This window comes from Nyctibius grandis, chromosome Z, assembly GCF_013368605.1.
Source record: "Nyctibius grandis isolate bNycGra1 chromosome Z, bNycGra1.pri, whole genome shotgun sequence".
NCBI lineage: Eukaryota > Metazoa > Chordata > Aves > Nyctibiiformes > Nyctibiidae > Nyctibius > Nyctibius grandis.
The window spans coordinates 80,468,542-80,488,745 of record NC_090695.1 but is presented as its reverse complement, the minus strand read 5'-3'; the positions used below and the strand labels follow the sequence as shown (position 1 = coordinate 80,488,745).

At 37.2% G+C, this 20,204-nt stretch overlaps 1 protein-coding gene across 1 annotated transcript in view; it reads left to right on the top strand.

Annotated features, from left to right (window-relative positions):
* ADGRV1 (adhesion G protein-coupled receptor V1) overlaps positions 1–20,204 on the top strand; it is a 282,099-nt gene that overhangs the window by 81,799 nt on the left and 180,096 nt on the right. Inside the window, 19 exon segments of the mRNA XM_068422903.1 lie at positions 1,821–2,076; positions 3,791–3,999; positions 4,696–4,869; positions 5,252–5,434; positions 6,160–6,339; positions 6,969–7,133; positions 8,487–8,604; positions 9,162–9,285; positions 10,452–10,590; positions 10,729–10,914; positions 11,244–11,476; positions 12,046–12,194; positions 12,294–12,495; positions 12,993–13,212; positions 14,364–14,603; positions 16,139–16,288; positions 17,104–17,577; positions 18,346–18,489; positions 19,719–19,890. Of these exon segments, the coding sequence (XP_068279004.1) occupies positions 1,821–2,076; positions 3,791–3,999; positions 4,696–4,869; positions 5,252–5,434; positions 6,160–6,339; positions 6,969–7,133; positions 8,487–8,604; positions 9,162–9,285; positions 10,452–10,590; positions 10,729–10,914; positions 11,244–11,476; positions 12,046–12,194; positions 12,294–12,495; positions 12,993–13,212; positions 14,364–14,603; positions 16,139–16,288; positions 17,104–17,577; positions 18,346–18,489; positions 19,719–19,890 (3,718 nt within the window).

Sequence of the window (20,204 nt, the reverse complement as noted above, 5' to 3'; positions counted from 1 at the left end):
TTAGTCACCAGCAACACTGAAGAGGCAGAGGTTCTCAACACTTTTTCACCTCTGTCTTTACTAGCACTGTTGGGCCCCAGGGCTCGGGAACAAATATCCACATTGATGCAAACACAGACCCACCATCAGTGAAGGAGGAGTTGGTATGTGAACTGTTACAGGAGCTTGACCCCTACAAATCTATGGGCCCTGAAAATATCCACCAAGGATATTAAGAGAACTGGCTGACATTGTTGTGAGACCACTCTCCATAATCTTTGAGAAGTCATGGAGACTGGGGGACATCCCAGAAGACTGAAAGAAGGCTGATGTCACCCTCATCTACAAGAAGGGCTTATAGGAGACCCTTCAGTCTATTCAGTCCCGGGAAAGTTATGGAATGAATCCTCCTGGGGTCTATCAAAAGTGAAATGAAGCACATGACTGGGAAAAGCCAGCATGGATTCACCAAAGGCAAATTGTACTTGACAAACCTGACCCCCTTCTATGACAAAGCAGCCTGCTCAGTTGATGTGGGGCGAGTGGTGGACATTGTCTACCTGGATTTCTCCAAGGCTTTCGATACAATTCCCCACAGCCTCCTCCTAGAGAAATGGATGCATTACTGTCTAGACAAGTGGCCCATTTGGTGGGTGGGGAACTGGCTGACAGGCTGCACCCAGAGGGTAAATAGCTCCTTCTCAAACTGGCAAGCTGTCACAAGTGGGGTCCCCCAGGGATCGATATTGGGCCCAACACTGTTTAAAATCTTTGTAAGTTATCTGGATGATGAAATCAAATGTACACAGGTGAAGTTTGCTGATGATACCAAACTGAGTGGGGAAGTGGACACTTCGGAAGGGAGAGCCAGTCAGCAGGAAGACCTGGAGAGGCTGGAAGAGTGGGCTAACAAGAACCTTATGAAGTTGAGCTAGGACAAGCATAAGGTCTTGCACCTGGAAAAACATAATCCAGGAGTGCAGCACAGGGTGGGATCTACGCAGCTGGGGAGCAGCTCTGTGGAAAGGGACCTGGGGGTCCTGGTGGACAACAAGCTCAATATGAGTGAACAGTGTGCTGCTGCAGCAAAGAAAGCCAACGGGTGGCTGGGTTGCATCAACAAGGGCATCACCAGTAGAGATAAAGAAGTCATTATCCCACTCTAGTCAGCACTTGTCAGGCCACACCTGGAATACTGTGTTCAGTTTTGGTCCCCACTATACAAAAAGACATGGACAGGCTGGAGAGGGTCCAGAGAAGGGCCACAAAGATGACCAAAGGACTGAGAAGCCTGCCAGATGAGGAAAGGCTGAGAGAACTGGGTTTGTTCAGCCCTGAGAAAAGAAGGCTTAGGGAAGACCTCATCAGCATGTTCCAGTATTCAATGGGTGGCTACAAAGCAGATGGAGACTCCCTTTGTACAAGGAGTCACATGGAAAAGACGAGCGGTATCGGGTACAAGTTACTCCCGGGGAGGTTCTGACTGGACACGAGAGGACAATTTGTCACAGTGAGAACAATCAGCCGTTGGAATAATCTCCCCAGAGCAGTGGTGGATTCCCCAACACTGGACACTTTTAAGATTCGGCTGGACAGGGTGCTGGGCCCTCTTGTCTAGACCGGGCTTTTGCCAGGAAAGGTTGGACCAAATGATCCTTGAGGTCCCTTCCAACCTGGTATTCTATGATTCTGTGAGAGATATGTATATGTATATGTGAATATATATATGTGTGTGCATATGTGTATTTTTTAAAATTCATAGAGTTTACAGAATAAAACAGTTAGTATAACAGCATTGAGTAGAAATTTTACTTTTTTTTTCCCTCCCTCTAAAACTTCAGATTACATTTGCAGAAGGCCAGGCCCTGTCCACAATCACCCTGACAATTCTTGCGGACAGTGTTGCAGAGCTTTCAGAGACCGTACAAATCACACTCACCCATGTTACCACCGTGGGTGTTCAGGATACCACAAAAGGAGCTGTCATCGATCCCAAAAGGGCAAGAGCTGTACTTACCATTTTACCCAGTGACTCTCCACACGGTGTGATTGGGTGGCATACGGAGTCTCTTTTTGTTAAAGTCACAGAGCCAGAAGGTAAGTCTGTTTCTTGGTTCTTAGGAAAAAATATATGTTTTTTCAAAGTCAGTGTTGTTGAAGCTATAACATTGGAGAGATATATATAAAATATATACTATATATATATTTTATTAGTATATATATCAGCATTTTTCTGTTAAAATTTGTAGCAGAAATATCCTTTCAAATATGTAACTATGCTATTTCATTACATACATTTGATGCTGTATTTCACATTGCATATATCAACATTATCCAGTCATTTTTGTTTAGGGGGTAAGTTATTAAAATCTTGGCATCTCGTGTTGCAAATCACTAATACATAAAATACTTCTATTTAGATAAAAAGCTGAACTTGCTCATTTGATGGGATTAATATATTGTTGAAAATAATTTGCATAGGAAGACTTCCCTTGTGAATTGGGTCAAAAAGGAAGCATTTTGTTCTGTGGGACAGGGAAAGGAAGGAAGCAGAGCAAGAGTGAATTCCATTTCAAGAAAACCAGATCAGGGTTTGTCTGCTTGCCATCTGTGTGTTTGATTGGGTTATGTCAGTTTTCCTTCCAGGCACCAAAGGAAATCGTAACGGATCTGGCAGGCAGTTGGCCAGAGGACTGCCGCGGTTCTTGGGCTCCTGCCCTCCCTGCTGGCCCAGGGAGCCAGGCAGCTGGTTGCTCTGGCATCCTCTACTGCCTGCTGGTTTTCCAGCAGCTGCCTGATGGGCTATTCATTCTTCAGAAGCCCAATTGAAATTTCCTGGCAATTTAATATTCTGTCCATATTAACAAATAAAATTTATGAAAAATACATTTTCCAGCAGAATATTATTGCAGATAAAACCTCCTCACCAATTCTATTTGAAAGTGAATTCGTGTTGCCTTTTTTTTAGCACCTGAAAGTATTGTGAAGGTATTCTGATGGTTCCTCACATATACATACACACACGCACGTTATAAACATTTATACTTTGACATTAGGATTCAAGGCATGTTCTTTGGTTTCATTTGTTGCATAGTTTCTTTTCTGATCTTTAAATATTGGACATCTAATGAATTATATACAGGTGCTAAGTGTGAAGTAGTATCTAGTTAATATAAGTAACAGAAACTAGTGCGAAGTACAAAACCTGCTGCTTTTAATCTGTTACTGTTTCTCCAGTCGTAAACCAGCACTTTTAGCCTAATACTATGTCTGGTGGTTTATTGAAAAAAATTGCAAATCTGCTTTCCCAAAAGGGATCTGAGCCTGACTGATACGAGTGTATCTCATTTTCTTCAACATCTGAGTTAAGGAAATGTAAAATTTACAGCCAGAGTGACTGCCTCCAGTGCTGCTTTCTGTATTGGAATCAATAGTGATCTCCTGGGCACGTAAAGGCCAGGCAAAATAGTGAGATGGCTGTTTTGAAGGAAAAATGAATAAATATGGCAATGTGGAAGTAACAGTTTGTGTAGCAAACACTTAAAACTGTAAATATTCCGTATTTTATTCTTCCACTAGATCCAGTTTTTAAATGCTTTCCAGATGTACACACTGTGTGTTGTGTGTGTTCACACCACTTGTATGTGCTCGTTTGCCTGCGTCATTGAATTATCCAAGTACTGTTGTGTTGCTAAACAGAACTGAAGTGGGCTCTAGCAAGCAGCTCCAGTACAATTAGGTGAGCTGAAAATGAAGCAGGGCAAGGGTTACAACAATCATGTCTTGATTTTTTTTCCCCTCCTTGTTATAGGGCGAGTGAATTCAACTACTTTTACTTTACAAATTGTTCGAGAACAGGGGTTTGTTGGAGAGATTGCGGTTCAGCTCAGCACCGCGCCTAACTTTGAACTCCCCCTTTCCAACCAAGCAACAGAGAATGAGGATTACATGCTGGAAAAGAAGACAATCATTATGGCAGAGAACGCCACAATAACTTCTGTTGTGGTCACTGTTTTGCCGGTGAGTAGTCTGACAACAACTTTAGCTAGTAATGGCTTTTAAGGAAAGGGAAAACGATACTGTTTCTATACCAAAAGTAGGATTTAGCATTCTAGAAATGGCTACGGTGGGATTCTTGCCTTGTCAGATGGTTGTATATTAGTAAGAATTGCATCCATCTCTTCCAAAATAATTCAAGTACTGATCACTGAGAATGAATTGAATTCTTCATTTTGTTGTAGTCCGAAAATTAACATATAATAATGACAAAGGAAAAAAAATTAAATTTCTTAGGTGCTTGCTGTTTTTTTAACCATGCCTCTTAATGGATTTGTTCTGTAGTTCAGGAAATGTTAATTTTTCACCAAAAATGTGTATATTCTTTAAATATATTCAGAATGGAGGTATTGCTTTTCAAGTTCTGGCTTAGTTTGTGAAATCTAGCCACCTTTCTTATAGATAGGAGAAACAAGTGACAGCCAGCAATACTTTTCAAGTTCTCACAGATCTGGAATCTGACTGCCAACTTCAGTTTCTAAAGCTCAGCAAAGGCAGTCTTTTTCACCTTCCATGTGGTGTGAAGCAAGGGATTGGTTGTATGGTCCCAAGTGCTAAGAATTTTTGAACAGTAAGCAACCTACAAGTAGTCAGCTTTCTACATGTATTATAACTTACAGTGTTTTATTAAAAAAGTGACATTTAAAAATATTTTTGCAGGACAATGTTCCAGAATTACAGGAAGGATTTATAATCAATATTACTGATGTGCAACTGGTAGATTCTCCCACTGGTGGTCAGCCAAGTGTGAAGAGACTTGGGTTAGAAATAGCTGAAATAACAATTGAAGAAAATGATGATGCCAGAGGAATATTTAGTTTCAGTGTTACAAAGGTAAGTAAACACGAATGAAAAATATTTAAAGTAGCATTCCAGCAGAAGAGTCTGTGTTTTCAGACCAGTTTTGAAATTGTTCTGGATACACAGGCCAGATACCAGACAAACAATTTTTTCTTAGTAAGTTCTTCACAATTAATATATGAAATTTATTAGGGAGCTGGAAATGCTAAAACTGGTCTCATGGAATATTCTGAAAGGGCCCCCCGGAGGTCATCAAATCCAGACTTTTGCTCAGAGCAATGTCAGTGCTAAATTCAGACCAATGTACAAGTGATTATGTATTTCTTCATTTATTTTTACCTGCAAGTCAATATGCAAAAAAAAAAAAAAAAAAAAGATTGCTGTGACATTCAGCAATTTCTTGTTGAATTTACAGGATATAACTGGAGCTGTTGCTGGTTATGAGGTACCGCCACCACAGAATATAGTGAAACTTCCAGTTGTTCGACAGGCTGGGAGGTTTGGGTCAGTAACTCTGTATTGGGAAGCCATTCATTCAACTGCTAGCTATGAAGACTTCACACCATCATTTGGAAACCTTACATTTGCAGATGGGCAGGTATGTGCTTGCTGAAAGTTTAACTGTCTCTGGGTTACCGGCTTAAGAGTTTCTTATGTTTTCTTCCAGCAGAATTCGCATATTTTCATTCAAAACATTTTATTTATGTCCTTGTATATGTGAATGATGGTCCTGACTTCAGTTCTTTAACATGGAAAATCAGAATGTTCATAAGCATTGACCAAATAGGGTTGTATGCCTTTGGTACCTGTACAAATGAAGACATAATTTCTAAAAATAAAACCTGTTTCACTGAAAATTTGTAACTTAGCCTGTCTTCTCTGTAAATTTTCAGAATAAGCCTGTATGTTTTCTTAGCTGTGTTCTACATAAAGTTTTAGATTTCATGCTGCCCTGACAATACTTTGTGTACACAAGGGGTTTTGATTTCAAGTGAACAGAACTGGTCTTTGGCAAGTAGAAGGATATACTTTGGGAGCAGAATTTTGGCTTAAGTACAATATTGTCTACCTGCACTTTCTACAGAGTACCAAAGTCTGCTGTTTTTAACATAAAAGATTAACATTGATGGACTTAAAAACCGCTCTTGAAATTTTGTTATCTTATTATAAATGTACAAGTATGATAAGAAATAAGCACAACTGAACAATGTGTTTATCTTTTATTAGGTAAAATGTACCTATTTTAAATTTCAGATTTTTTCAAATAATTCACAGAATATTATAAATGAAACTTTGTTACTCTTTTTTTAACAATTTCTGCAGGCTGCAGGAGAAATAGAAATTACAATCATAGATGACAGTGAAGTTGAATTCCTTGAGATATTCAAGATTGCCCTGGTGAGGGTAACAGGTGGTGCAAGACTTGGGGATGACACCCTGGTAACTGTCGCTATTCCACCAAATGATTCCCCTGTTGGAGTATTTGGGTTTGAAGAAAAGAATGTGAGTTTGACTTGAATTGCAGTCTTTTCTGCTAAAGCTGGACAGTGGTTTTGTTTCACTAACACATAGCCAGTTTTGGTAGGCCTTCACTGCAGTGGAAGACATGACTTCATTGAAAGGTGTATTATGCTTGTCTTCATCTAGCTGTGTAGGATGGTAATAACAATGAAAGTGCTGCTGCGTAGATGTAGATTTCTGCATGACTGAATTAATTTAATTCAGTATACTAAGAATTCAGGACATCCCAGGTAGCATTTTTCTTAGTCTGTTGAATATTATAATGTTTTTGTAATAATCTGTATTACTGAAAGTACAGTTTGGAAAGAAATTATGAAACGTATCTCATCTTAGTTCTTGTCAGTGAATGATTCTTCTGCTCTCCATTTTGCTGGTGCTGTGTCTGCTTGTGACTCATTGTTTTGAATCATTAGGCATACAAAAACAGCACGAGTGACTAATCTTTGCTAGCAGAATTCAACACATTCCTTACGTCTGTTACCTTCCCGTTGATTTTCACTTTTGTCCTTATTTTATGTGGTCATTGATAATGTTTTTGGTTTTTATCTCAAGTCAGTATTGATGCCTTTTGCTACAGCCTTTCCTACTTCCTCCTTCTCTTTCTTCATCAGGTAACAGTGAAGGAACCTCAGACACCTGATGACTCTGCTGCAGTTGTATTGCTCACTGTAAGTCGAAGTGACGGAGGACAAGGAGCAGTTAAAGTGTTATGGATTCTTGAGGAAGCAGCCAGATATGATTTAACCCCTCTGAATGGTACCCTTCACTTCAACGAGGTATTTCTGATCTTGCAATAAATTATTACTATTAGATTTATAAATACTTTCTTCTTCTTATGTGTGTTTTCATGGTGGTTGTTACGTGATTATAAAAGTAGGGAGTTACTAAGTATTATAACAGTAGGAAAAGGCCAGTTTGAACTAGTGGGGATAGCAGTATGCAGTGATTTTTCAAACAGAGAAGCAAAGCTGACATGGTCTTTTTAAGGCAGCATAATGTAATCATCAGGAAGATAGGCTCTTCAAACCTGAATTGTTTTTGCAATTAAGAAAGTGGAACAAAAATGCACTGAATGTGAAGAATGATTACAGAAACATTTATTTTATTGCAGTATCAGACAACTGAAAGAGAAAATTTATATTGAGAGGGTGAGAAGGATAAATGAATGCTCAACATTTGCAGATTTTAAAAAATAAATAATAAAACACCGTAGTGACTTTCAGACTGGACAATGTTATTTGATTTGTGTTTCATGGCTGGTTAAAACTCTGAAGTAGGAGCCAAAATATTGGCTTTTGTCAAGCTATTGTTATCTTTAATATTGGTCTTTTACAGTCTACTCAAAATGCTTAATGAAGAAAAGTGTTTTAACATAAAGCATTATCTATTCTGTCTGTACAAGGCTATTTTTCATTAAATAAATAGGCATATGGGTTGTTTATTTTGCATTTGATCAGCTGGAAAATAGTTTTTTTGGTAAGACCAACAACATTGGGCAAAGTTTTGCTATCATTTTGCTATCCTTTCTCTACTGATAGTCCTGGACGTTGTTTTTTCTTCCTGAAGTTCTTATATATGCATACATATAAGAATACAAGTATGTATGTATGGTCTACTAAAGTTATACAGTGTGTACCTGCCTTTTTCCTATATTCTTATTTTAAGGATTTGCTACTGCCCACTGACAAAAATGTGGGTTAGACAGGAATTTGCTGTGACCTAATATATCTAATCTTAATAATGTTAATCCTTACAATGTATGTATGCTATTGAATATACACTTTCTGATGGAAAAGATTTTGTATAGAAAGTTTCTGCTAAGTAGAAAACTTCTATGTGAATACAGTTTCAAAGTAATTTCAATTGTTATTCAGTTGAAAATAGCCAGGGTATTTTTGGGGTGGCACACAATGTCTGAGAGACAATTTTTACTATTTATTAATTTGTGAGAAAACATTTCAGCCAGATCAGAGATGTCATATTTAAAAAATATAACAGAATATATATCAAGCATATGCATGCTTAACACTTGATTTGTTAAAGAAAAAAACCTTTTTTACAATACTATATTTTGTTTAGTTTCACTTAATGTGTTTATATCTATATCTTCTGATCTTTATGTGATGCAGACTGAATCCCAGAAGTTGATTGTTTTACATGCAGTACAAGATGGTCTACTGGAGGGGAACGAAACATTTACTGTTCAGCTAGTCTCCGCTGGTGATGCAGAGATATCCCCTGTAAATGGTAAAGAATTAATTCTTTACATTGTTTTGAGACTAACCATATGAGAATTCTAGTAAGTCTGTTCATATTGTTTTCATCTGCAGTGCTTATATATTTTGTGTGCACCTAGTTGGTAGCAGTTTTGACTCTCAGTTTTTTTCCCTAAGTTGTTTCCTTGTCTGAAGAAATGAGAGAATTTTAGACCATAATATTTCATTCTAAATTAATTGTTGGTGTAGACTTTTGTGTTCAGATAGTTAACTTTTCTGTAAAGAATTCTTTAACAAAATGAAGCAAAAACCAAAACCAGGTTCAGAACTGTAAGAATCATAGAATAATTTCTAAGGGACCATTCAGGGGGGTCATCTAGTTGAAAACCTTGCTCAAGAAACAGGAGACTTGACAATTAGATCAGGTTGCTGAATGCCTTGTCCACTCAAATTCTGAATATCTCCAAGGATGAGGATTCCATGGGCTCTCTGGGAAGCCGGTCCTTAACCACTCATGTCACAAAACTTACAAAAGTTAGCTCATTAGTTATTTTTCATTTACCATGAGAAGCTTTGTTCTCTTCATAGGTGTTGCAACCGTCATTATTGTGGGTGATGAAGGAGCTGCTGGGGTGGTTGGGATAGCCCATTCATCCAAGCATGTTCTGATTGGAGAACCTTCAGGAAATTATAACGGAACTGCTCTGATTAGGTTGGTACATCATTCATTTTTCCAAAGGAAGGACAACAGCTCAGTTTCAAAAGCTATGAGACTCCACATTTGGCAAGAATTTCTTGAATGCTGCATTTCATTATCACTTCTAAAATCATAACTATTTTTAAAATTAGATGCTTGTTTTTAAAGAAAGGCAGAATATACTATGTATGTGTCTTACTGGGGAGCTCAGAATATTGCTCTCAGTCTTCAAATGATCTGCAGCGTTGATGCATTAAAGGAAAGAGGATTCTAGTCAAAGGAAAAGGGGTAAGGGAATCAATGATGTTTGAAGATGCTTTGTGCTTTTCAGGATTCAGTTCAGGATTGGTGCCTGAACTGTATTTCGCTGTATTGCTGTCTATGATGGCTATCATAACCAAAGCGGCAACTGGGTTTTTAGTTGAAACAAGATGCAATTATTTCACTGCATTCAGTCAACTGAAAACAGGATGAAGAAATGAAGATGTTACCATACCTTCTAAGAGTATTGGAAAAAAGGATTACAACACTTTCTCTTGGTGAACCAGCAAATATAAGCAACAGAACAGCTTCTCATGCTGCCCTGAGAAGCCCAAAAGACAAAGTGATGTTGTGTGCAGCAGTAGTTGTAGATCATGTAGTAGATCATGTTAGGTATAGACAAATTTTTGCCATGACTTAATTCACCAAGGCTGATGTCATGAGTAGAATTAGACTCTAGGTTTTTAGGCAAGCAGCAGACAGAACATTTCTCAAGCGATCTCATAGTAGTATTCTAGCGCCTTTCTGCCTTAAAAACCAAATGGCCTCTGGGCATTATCCTTAAGTCCCATTTTCCTTCTGTTTTGTATGTCTATCTCCTGAAAAGCAGAATGGAACCAAGAGAGCTCAGTTTTCAGCCCCCACTTTTGGGCAATGCATGCAAAGAAACTTTAAAGTGCTCTTGGTAAAAATAGATCTCAAGATGCCTCCCAACACAGGGAAATAAAACAGAACTGCAGAAATACTATTGCTCTGAAGAGGAAATTCTAAAGATCTTAATAGTGATCTAATAAACTCAAGCTTCACAGTGCTGATAACATTTCTTTCATGCACATAAATATGATTTTCTGTCTGTCTCTGGATTGGGCATCAAATATTAAAGGTAGAAAATAAAATCCGTGTTTGTGTTTTACCTGCAGCCTGATACGTGGCCCAGGGATTTTTGGTGAGATCAAAATATATTGGAATATAACACCTCCTCATCATACAGAATTTATTGAGACATCGGGGACCTTGACAATGAGAGATAGGCAGTCTGCAGCAGTTGTTCTAATACAGGTATATGGGAGATTTTACACCAGGAGCTATTTCAAGTACTTCCTTTTATTTAGCTGGTGTCTTGGTTAGAAATTAGTTACACCTCTCTCCCTGGAAATAGTTTAAATCCTTTTGACTTTCATTGTTTCTTCTCCCTAGGCTGTAGATGACAACCATCCTGAGGAGAAGCATTACTACCAGTTTCAACTAACTGGAATCAGTGATGGAGGACTCATAAATGAATCTAGCAGCACAGCAAATATTACCATGGCCGCCAGTGATTTTCCATATGGAGAGTTTGCATTTTCACGGGACCTACTGCAAACAACAGAAGAAGAAAAATGGGTATTAGATTAAAATTCCTTCTTATGTAAAATATTGATAGATATCAATATTGTTGCTAGATTTATGCTTAACTTTAAGAAAAAGATAAAGCAAAGATTTATTCTACATTTATCATAGCACAGTCTCCATAATGGCTGGCTGAGGCTTTTGGAGTTTTTTATTACTTTGAGAAAGAAGGCTGTGTGCTAAATTATGTGTACTCTGTACTTAATAAAGCAAATTGTTACCTGAGAGAACCGTTGAAAAGATGCCTTTAGAACAGTCTCCTAAAGGCAACTGTAATAGAAAAACAAAGCCATTTTTTAAAGGAAATGTCCTCTTTCCCTCAGGTTAACATCACTATTGTGCGTTCCAGGGGATCCTATGGCAAAGTGCATCTTTGCTTTCAGATAATAAATGGGACTGCAGAGGAGGGAATTGATTTCACTCCCACAGTAAGGGAATTGTTGTTTGAACCTCATGAGGAGAGTAAAACGATTTTGATTGAAATTCATGATGATGACTTTCCTGAAGGTCCTGAAGATTTTTCAGTGATGATTACCAAAGTGGAACTCCAAGGAAGGTAAAGATAAAATTCCCAGCTGACTGATTACAAGCAGAAGAGCAAACTGTATTTGAAATCTGATCTACTTGCATAAAGTCACCGCTGCATTTCAGCTGTTTTACTGTAAAATTTCATAAGACAGCTATAATAGTAATCATAATAGAAATTGGATGTATGGGGAGCCCAGTTCTTTTAACATTCTTCTTAGAATGTTAAACCTTAGAATATTAAACTTTTAGAATGTTAATTCTTTTTAGAATGTTAAAGAACCCAATTCTTTTTAACATTAAGATTTGCTAATTAAGATTTATTAAAGCTGAAAGTCCATATATTACATGCAAGTTGTCAAGTTGCATGAAATTCAAATAAGAACATAAAATGAGAAAGGAAAATGAAAGACACACATTTCTGTGAATAAACTACGATTTTTGCATATATAACAGTTTGAAAAAGTGTGACCAAAAAGTCTTCAGTGATAACTGGCAAAAAATAAAAGTATTTGTGGTAATTGATGAATTGTCATACCGGCATCTTAACACTTTCACAAGAATTTTTAATGTAATTTTCTTTTTTAATTTTCTTGCAAGTGGATTTGATTTTACTGTAAGAGAAAATGGTCTACAGATGGATCAGCCTCCAATAATAGGAAATATCTCCACAGTACGGGTCACTATAGCAAAAAGTGATAATGCAGAAGGCATAATAGAATTTGATCCACAGTATATCCTTCTACAGGGTAAGTTTACCTTAAGTTTTCATTGTGGTTTAGAAGATAAGTCTGTGACTACGGCATAAATTTTGGAATAAAATAACTTTTTCTCAATTATTGTTGCAGTGGAAGAGGATGCTGGATTAATCATGATTCCTGTTGTGAGAAAGCGTGGAACTTACGGCTATGTAACAGCTGATTTTCTTTCTCGAAGTATTTCTGCACTTCCCAATGGTGTTGACTATGTCATCCATAATAATTCTGTAATTTTTTATCATGGCCAGAACCAGACTTTTATTTATATCTCTATTATAGATGATGAAGAAAGGTAATTAATTTTTCAGATATTTATTCACTAATTTGCTTCTGAGAAATCCTTTTTTAGCATACGCAGTATGGCTGTGTGTAGATTTGGTACTGAAAAACAAATTTCTGCAGTGCTGAAAAATCACCTAAATTCAAAGGGGGAAAAAAAGAAGCTATTATTAGTGTTTTATAGTTCCTGTTAAATTTTATGCAAACAAATACATTTTTTTAAATTAGATTATCAGAAATTTTGGGTGTTAATAGTACTGCTGTGAATAAAAAAATATTTTCCTGTTTTTTTTTTTTTAATTTAACACAAGTGGAAGATAGAATGTTATTTTTATTTCCTATATCACCGTTCTATGCAAATGGGAGGAATTTTCCTACTGTATGCTTACAGAGATTACTTCTGCATACCTTTAAAAAGACCCAGCTGGATGCATGATTAAATTACTAAGTATAGTTTTGATTATTTTTTTTCTTGCATATCTCAGAATATCTTTTTCTTTTTCCATGCAGCGAATTTGCAGAGCAATTTGAAATCCAGCTGACAGGAGCCACTGGTGGAGCAGTCCTTGGGCTCCACCTAGTGAGCCAGGTCACTATTGCTAAAAGTGACTCCCCCCAGGGCATCGTCCGATTTCTCAACCAAAGTCGAATTATTCTTCCCAATCCTGATACACCCACGGCAGTGTCCCTGCTGCTGGAAAGGACTGGAAGATTGTTAGGGGAGACACAGGTGGGCTCTGGCTGTCAAAGACTGAATGCTTGCCAGTGACTAGGTCAAAAAGCTCCTGCGTTTTCCTTCAAGAGCTGCTTTGTGACTGATTTCTAGTGTGATAATTGCAGCTTTTTTATTAAACGTGAATTGCATATAGTTGCAGTATAACAGAAAATGTTGTTACCCTTTTAATCTTCTCTTTCTCCTCCTACTTTCTTTTATTGTGGTCTTGTGTACTTTGTTTTGAACTAGCTCCTAATTCCTTTGAAAATATGGTTGATTTCCATATTTCCACCAGTAATCCCAATCACCACCAGTAATTTCATTTAATTCAGCTGAATTACTTCCTAAAGCTGGTCAAACTTTTCTCAGTAAATTATTTTCTGTGAGCTTTCTAGATTTTTTTTTTTCACTCTGTACAGACCGCTGATAAAGTGAAAGTATAAACATGAAGTTAGGCCTTTCACAGTCTTGGCAAATGTCTGGAAGATTGTCAGTAAAGGCCATCAGCTCCTCCTCCCGCCATATAAAAATTGCCTTGGTCTTCTTTGACTTTTTCTAGAAGTCATTTGAGAAAACTGGAAAACAATTAAAATGGCCAAAACTATGCTGTTAAAGTGCTGAATATGACCTTCTCAAAAGCAATCTAATTTGTGGGGAAATTTTGAAAATATTCTAGCTTTTAATCAGTCTGAAGAAGTAGGAATGATCATATGAGGGATTAAAAATTTTTATTGCAGACTCTTAAGAAAATATTTGCCACTTCACAGGGAATGGTTTTGGTCACAAGTACTCATTTGGGGAGCTTTGCAAAACAAAGCATGAAAGGGGGAGAAATAGAAACTGTCCTGTGTGTTTCCTGTTATGTGCTAAAGAAATCTGTTTCTCTTCTTTTATATTACTAATATCTAGAATTTCATAAACTGGCATTGTGGCTAACTGACACATCAAAATTTTCATTTTTAATTTGTCATGTTTATTTTTCCAAAGGATTGTATATTTTCCCATATAGAATTAATTATGAATGTTTTGTGTTCTGTACTAACAGCAAAGATTTAAACATAGCTAGTTACCAGATACGAGAATTGTTATGTCGCTTGTGGTACTCTGTCATTTCTCCCCCAAGAAGGCTATCACCACTCTAAGTCTGAAACTGATATCTTCCACAGATTAATTGGAACATCTTGGGACCCAATTCAGAAGAGGTTTTATCTCCCCTGAATAGTGACATTGGTGACCCTGTGAATGGATCATTTTATTTTGGAGAAGGAGAAGGAGGTCTGAGAGCTATTAATCTACAAATCTATCCTCATGAAGAAGTTGAAGTTCAGGAAATCTTCATTATTAGACTGAGCCTTATGAAAGGTGAAACAGAAATAGATCCTAAGGCAAACAACATTACACTAATAGTAAGTCATTATTGCTTTTCTTTCTTCTGAGATCTCTGTTGATATTGGTATTTATCCTGTAAAGCTTTTAAAAATGAATAATTGTTGCATAGTTTGTCATTTGGCTTTTTTGTCCCTTGTGCTACTTAGGTGCATAGTTAGAGCTTCGCTTCTTACAAAAGAAGGCAAAGAATCTGTCAGTAAAAATTGGTATATAATCCCTGACCTGTCCCTCTTATTTGCAGATTTCTTTGGTTCTCTTTGCAGAGAACATGGATAGAGTCCTCATTTCTGAATGTCAGTTTGTTGTTCATCCCTTCTTGACCTCTTCTTCTGCTCCAGCTATCATATATAAGAGAAAGGCGAGAATCTGACTATTGCAGAGCAAGAGAAATGCAGAAATATGTGGGAGAAGGCAGAGGAAGTTGCCAAAGACAAATTATTGCTCTAGGGATACTGCAACTAAGGAAATATTTATAAGGCTGCTGTAAGAAGCCCACAAAAAAATAAGTCTTTCCTAGAAACTGGATTTTTTTTCCTGGTCTGTGGAGTGTTGATGGAATTAGCTCATATTTCCACAGACTCCTCAATTTCTCCTTCAGGGACCCAAATTTATTTCTTGGACTGGAATGTTCCACCCTGTGTGCCAATGAATTGGCTTCTCAGTAGGCACTGGTGTTATGACTCAGTTGTAAGTCAGTTCACCATGAATTCTTTTTGCAGCTAGTGATTCATGCAGATGGATGTGGATGAGCTGTATCCCAGAGGGCTGAGTTTGCAAACTGATAATGTTAGAAGAGTTTCTGTACACTAGCCCAAGGTGGCAGAGCATTTTCTGCTTTAATAGCAGAATATTCAGATAGAGCATTTGAAATAAATCTCTGTCCTTTTCTTCCTTGTATAGTGCTGAAAATCTGAAGAGGACATTAATACTTTCTCTGCTGTCTCTCAGTGTCTTGTTATCCGTAGGATATGTTTTCCAAATCCTTTCAAAATTACTTTGCTCACTGAAATGTTTAGACCATTTATAATTTACAAGTTGTTCGAAGCTGAGTGAGGCTCAGCTCAGTGGACATAATCATTGTCATGGCCTGAGTTTGTTTACAAATGATGGTTTTATTAATCCAAGCCTGAAATCTTTCCATATTTATTGTCAACATCATATTTTGACTCCTGTTCAATTTAGATCTTGCTTAAACTTAGTTATGTATCATTGCAACATTTTCTCACAAAAGAGCAGGTTGCCCATAGATTTCATATAACAGTCTTGCTTTGTGTGCATGTGTGTGTTTGTGTGTGAGTGCACATGGGCTTGATGTCACTCCCTTCTCATACTTTGATAGTCCTATCTGCCGGGTTGGGTTTTTTTATTCTCTTAGTCTCAGTTCTAACTATTAATCCACTCTTGAATCTTCTTAAGAGGAGAGAACTCGGTGAGAAGACCTAATAGATACGTGCCCTGTAGCATCTAGCAGTGAAAATCTCAGTGGTTTGAACAAGAATACAACTCACTCTACATTTCTGATATTTTGTTTGTTTGTTTATTTTTTTTACAGATACAGAAGTTCGGTGATCCCAATGGAATTGTACAGTTTGCTCCTGCATCATTAACTGAGAATAACTATACAGAACCCTCAGCAGTGGAAGGGCCACAAAGTATTACACTGTTTGTCAGACGAATTCAAGGCACTCTGGGAAACATAACGGTATTCTCACTCTGTTCCTAGTAAACAGTATAATCTGAAATCATCCTCAGTATCAATCTATGGAGGAATATATTATTCTGTGCCTTTCACTTGCTTGTTTCTCAAATTCGTTTTTGAAATGTTGCCTTTTAGACTGAACTTAGCAAGGGCTCAGCCCTAGTACTTGTGGTTTGGAAAGTCAGATTGAGTTTCCTCTGGTCAGGAAAAAAAAAAGAAAAACAGTACTGCAGTGCTGCTTTCTCTTCTGTCTCCCTCTCCCCCTGTGCTTTTAATGGGAGAACAGAACAGAGCATACTTAAATAGTGAGATTTCTTTGAGATCATCACAATTTGCTTTTTTCCATGCATACTTAAAGGTAAGAATCAGATTATTTTGAACCATCACTCATGTTGTTTCTTACCTAAAGTTATTTAGAAGTCAGTATTTTAGCAGTTATTCATTTAATTGAAAAAAAATCAATTAATATAAGCATCTGCCGTGGCTGATGAGAACTCTTCATCCCTTTCTGATGTGAGGAATCTCGGAAAGAGGAAAAACAAGGATGTCTTGCTGTAAAAATAGAAATAATTTTTAATGGTTCAGATATTCTGTATAGTTTTAAATAAATCTTCTGAAGATATACAAAGGAAATCTTTGCATTCATGGTACTGTTAGAGGAACAACACACACTCTTTTTGTAAGATAGTGTGTGTGCCTCTTTCTATGCATACCTAAAGCAACTTCTATTTTACCCGCTTAAAACCAATATGAAAGTTTCGGGCTCTGAGGGTAATTTTACTTTCTTTTGTTTTGTTAATTTTCTAAACTCATTTCAGGTTTACTGGGAAATAAGTAGTGAATCTGACATCACAGGTGACTTTCTTAGGACAGAGGGATCTGTTGTCATTACTGACCAGCAGAGTACAGCTGAGATAATTCTCTACCTGTTACCTGATGATGTTCCAGAACTGGATGAAAAGTATGTGGTGCAGCTGATTTCAGTAGAAGGTGGAGCAGATTTAGACCAGGAGAAAAGGATTTCAAAGATCAATGTTTTTGCAAATGATGATCCCTATGGAGTGTTTGCCCTGTACTCTGATCAGCAGTCAGTATTAGTGGAGAGAAACCTGGATCGGTATGTGCAGATTAATGTAACTCGGCATGCTGGGGCATTTGGAGAAGTGATCGTTGAGTACCACATCTTGTCTCACCATGAAGAAGTGCTAATTGCACCTGAGAATGAGGTGGGATACCTCACAGTAAAAGATGGTGCCAGCTTTGGAGAGAAAAGAGTGCCAATAAGCAACCAGGTCAGTATCATCCTTTTAGTCCCTATGATATCTGTTGTTTCCATTTGTGTTCATCACAATACAAATGTGCTGGAATAAGATACTAAACTCTCAATATTATTGTATCTGCTGTGAAGAAGTGTCCACAGAAAAGAGAGTTTTGGTATTACGAATTTCGTATTTATGGAATAGAAATGGGTTTAAAGATCACATTTTCAGATAATAATTGCAAAAATCACTGTTACGCATGTGTTCAAATATTCGGTTTCTCCTTCTGTCATTGCTTTGTGTTGGTCAATATTTTATTATTATATGTATTCAAATATTTTCTTAATTTTCCCCTTTGGATTGTAAATGGTGATCTGTTAGTGCTGACTCATGAAGCAGCAGATAAATTTACCTTCAGTTCTCTGTGTTCCCTGGTTGTTTGTTATTATTACTACAGTCTTACATCCACACTTACATCCTTTTACATCCATCTCGCATTCTTTTAATCCTAAGAATTAAAATCAAGCTGAGGTCCACTGTGTTAGATACAATTTAATAAAACGGCAATAGCTGCTCTACAAACTCACGTTCCAACAAGCTGCTGATAAATCAATTGATGTTTTAGCTGTATTTCTTTTGAGAAATATAATCAACAAAACACTTATCTTGAAAACACTGCTTTTTGTATGCAAGTAGAACAAAATCTGCAGATTGTCCTGCTACTTAATTCATTGAACTGGTGGATGTAATGTTTTTAGTGGAATTAAATTTCTACCTTTTTATTTAAATTCTCTCTCTAAGGCATTTCTTTTACTGGGCTTGAATTTTACTCTGGAACTGATGAATGTAAGCCTTGTTAGGGGAAGTGCCAAGGATGTGCCTAAAATATTAGGAGAAGCAAAGTCAGCTGTTCTGCTTATTCCTGAGGAAGCTGCCAATTCACAGGTCAGTAGACTGGCTGCAGTGTAACGTTTCTACCACAGAATGAAAGTACACTTCATTACAAAAGATAGCTGCTACAAGGATTCAGTTGTCTCCTTGAAGTTTTCATCATTGCAACCAATTTAATGACTGACAAGACTTTTCCAGTTATTTCTTGTACTATATATTATATTTTCTCTGATGCAAATTCTTACAGAAATATGTTAAGATATTTTGAAAATGTCTCTTCATCAATAAAATGTATATAGTGTAAATATTATGGTTAATTTATACTTTTGTTTACATGAAATGGAAATTTCGAGACTTAAAGGAAAATAGCTAGTTCTGGACAATGTTATTCCTTTAAGTACAGCAGCCCCAGAGTAGGTAACAGCATGTATGCAGTAGTATGTGCAAAAAGAGATGGAGGTCGTGCTGGTTTTTAATGCAGTTGACGGTATATCTGGCTAATCACCAAGTGGGAAATTTTCCATTTGTCTACTTCATATGAGAGTGAGAAAAGAGAATTTGCCTGTTCTGATATGGTTTACGTGCTACAGTTCCCATTTTGTACGTCAGGCAAAGACACTAGCATGCTGAGTTTTTATCTGTTAAATTTTATTGAAGTTGTTATTGAATGATTTTAATTGTCTTGAAGCACTGTTCTGTCCTTTAATTTGTAATTGAACTTAATTCAAATGGTCTTTCTGTAAACATTATTTAGTACCATATATCCATTTATCATTGCCTTTAGAATGTGCAAATTATCCTTTCAGTTCCATTTGCTGCTCAATTTAAAAGAAACGTAGGTCATACTAGCAAGAATAATTTTGTGAAAAATGTGGCAACAACTTACTTTTGACTGGATACACAATTAATAATTTATTTTAGACCTATGTGTATATATGTAGTACCAAGCTATTGCCTGTGAGCATTAAGGGCAGGTTGGTTTGGTTTTCTTTGAAACAACAGACACAGGATGCTATATTCAGTGTCTTCAATACTGAAGTGTCAGTCATACTGGTTGCTTTTGCCTGAGATCTAATTCTTAAAAATCTCAGATTTAGAAGTGTTGTTAGAGTTGTGAAGGAAGTATGTATATATACACACATACGTGCATATGGATACACATACATATGTATACATGCATAATTATTGTAAAATGCCTATTTTACAAAATATAGTACACTTTCACGTATGTTCTTGCCCATTTTTATTCCATTTTCTATAACAAAATCTATTCTGTTTCACAGGTTGGCTTTGAATCTGTGATTTTACGACTTACAGACATTGTAGCAGGAACAGGCCAAGCTGTCATAACCAGAAGAGGAGTTTATGGCTCTGTAACAGTTAGCTGGATTTCAGGATACCCACCAGCCCTAATGACTGACTTTGCTCAGCCAGGCAATACTACTCCTCCATTTGGTAAGCACTCGTCTGAGGAAAGCTATGAAAGTTGCGTAAGTGAGGATACAGAATCACAGAATCACAGAACATTAGGGATTGGAAGGGACCTCGAAAGATCATCTAGTCCAATCCCCCTGCCGGGGCAGGATTGCCTAGACCATATCACACAGGAACGCGTCCAGGCGGGTTTTGAATGTCTCCAGAGAAGGAGACTCCACAACCTCTCTGGGCAGCCTGTTCCAGTGTTCGGTCACCCTCACCGTAAAGAAGTTTTTCCTCATATTTATGCGGAACCTCCTGTGTTCCAGCTTGCACCCATTGCCCCTTGTCCT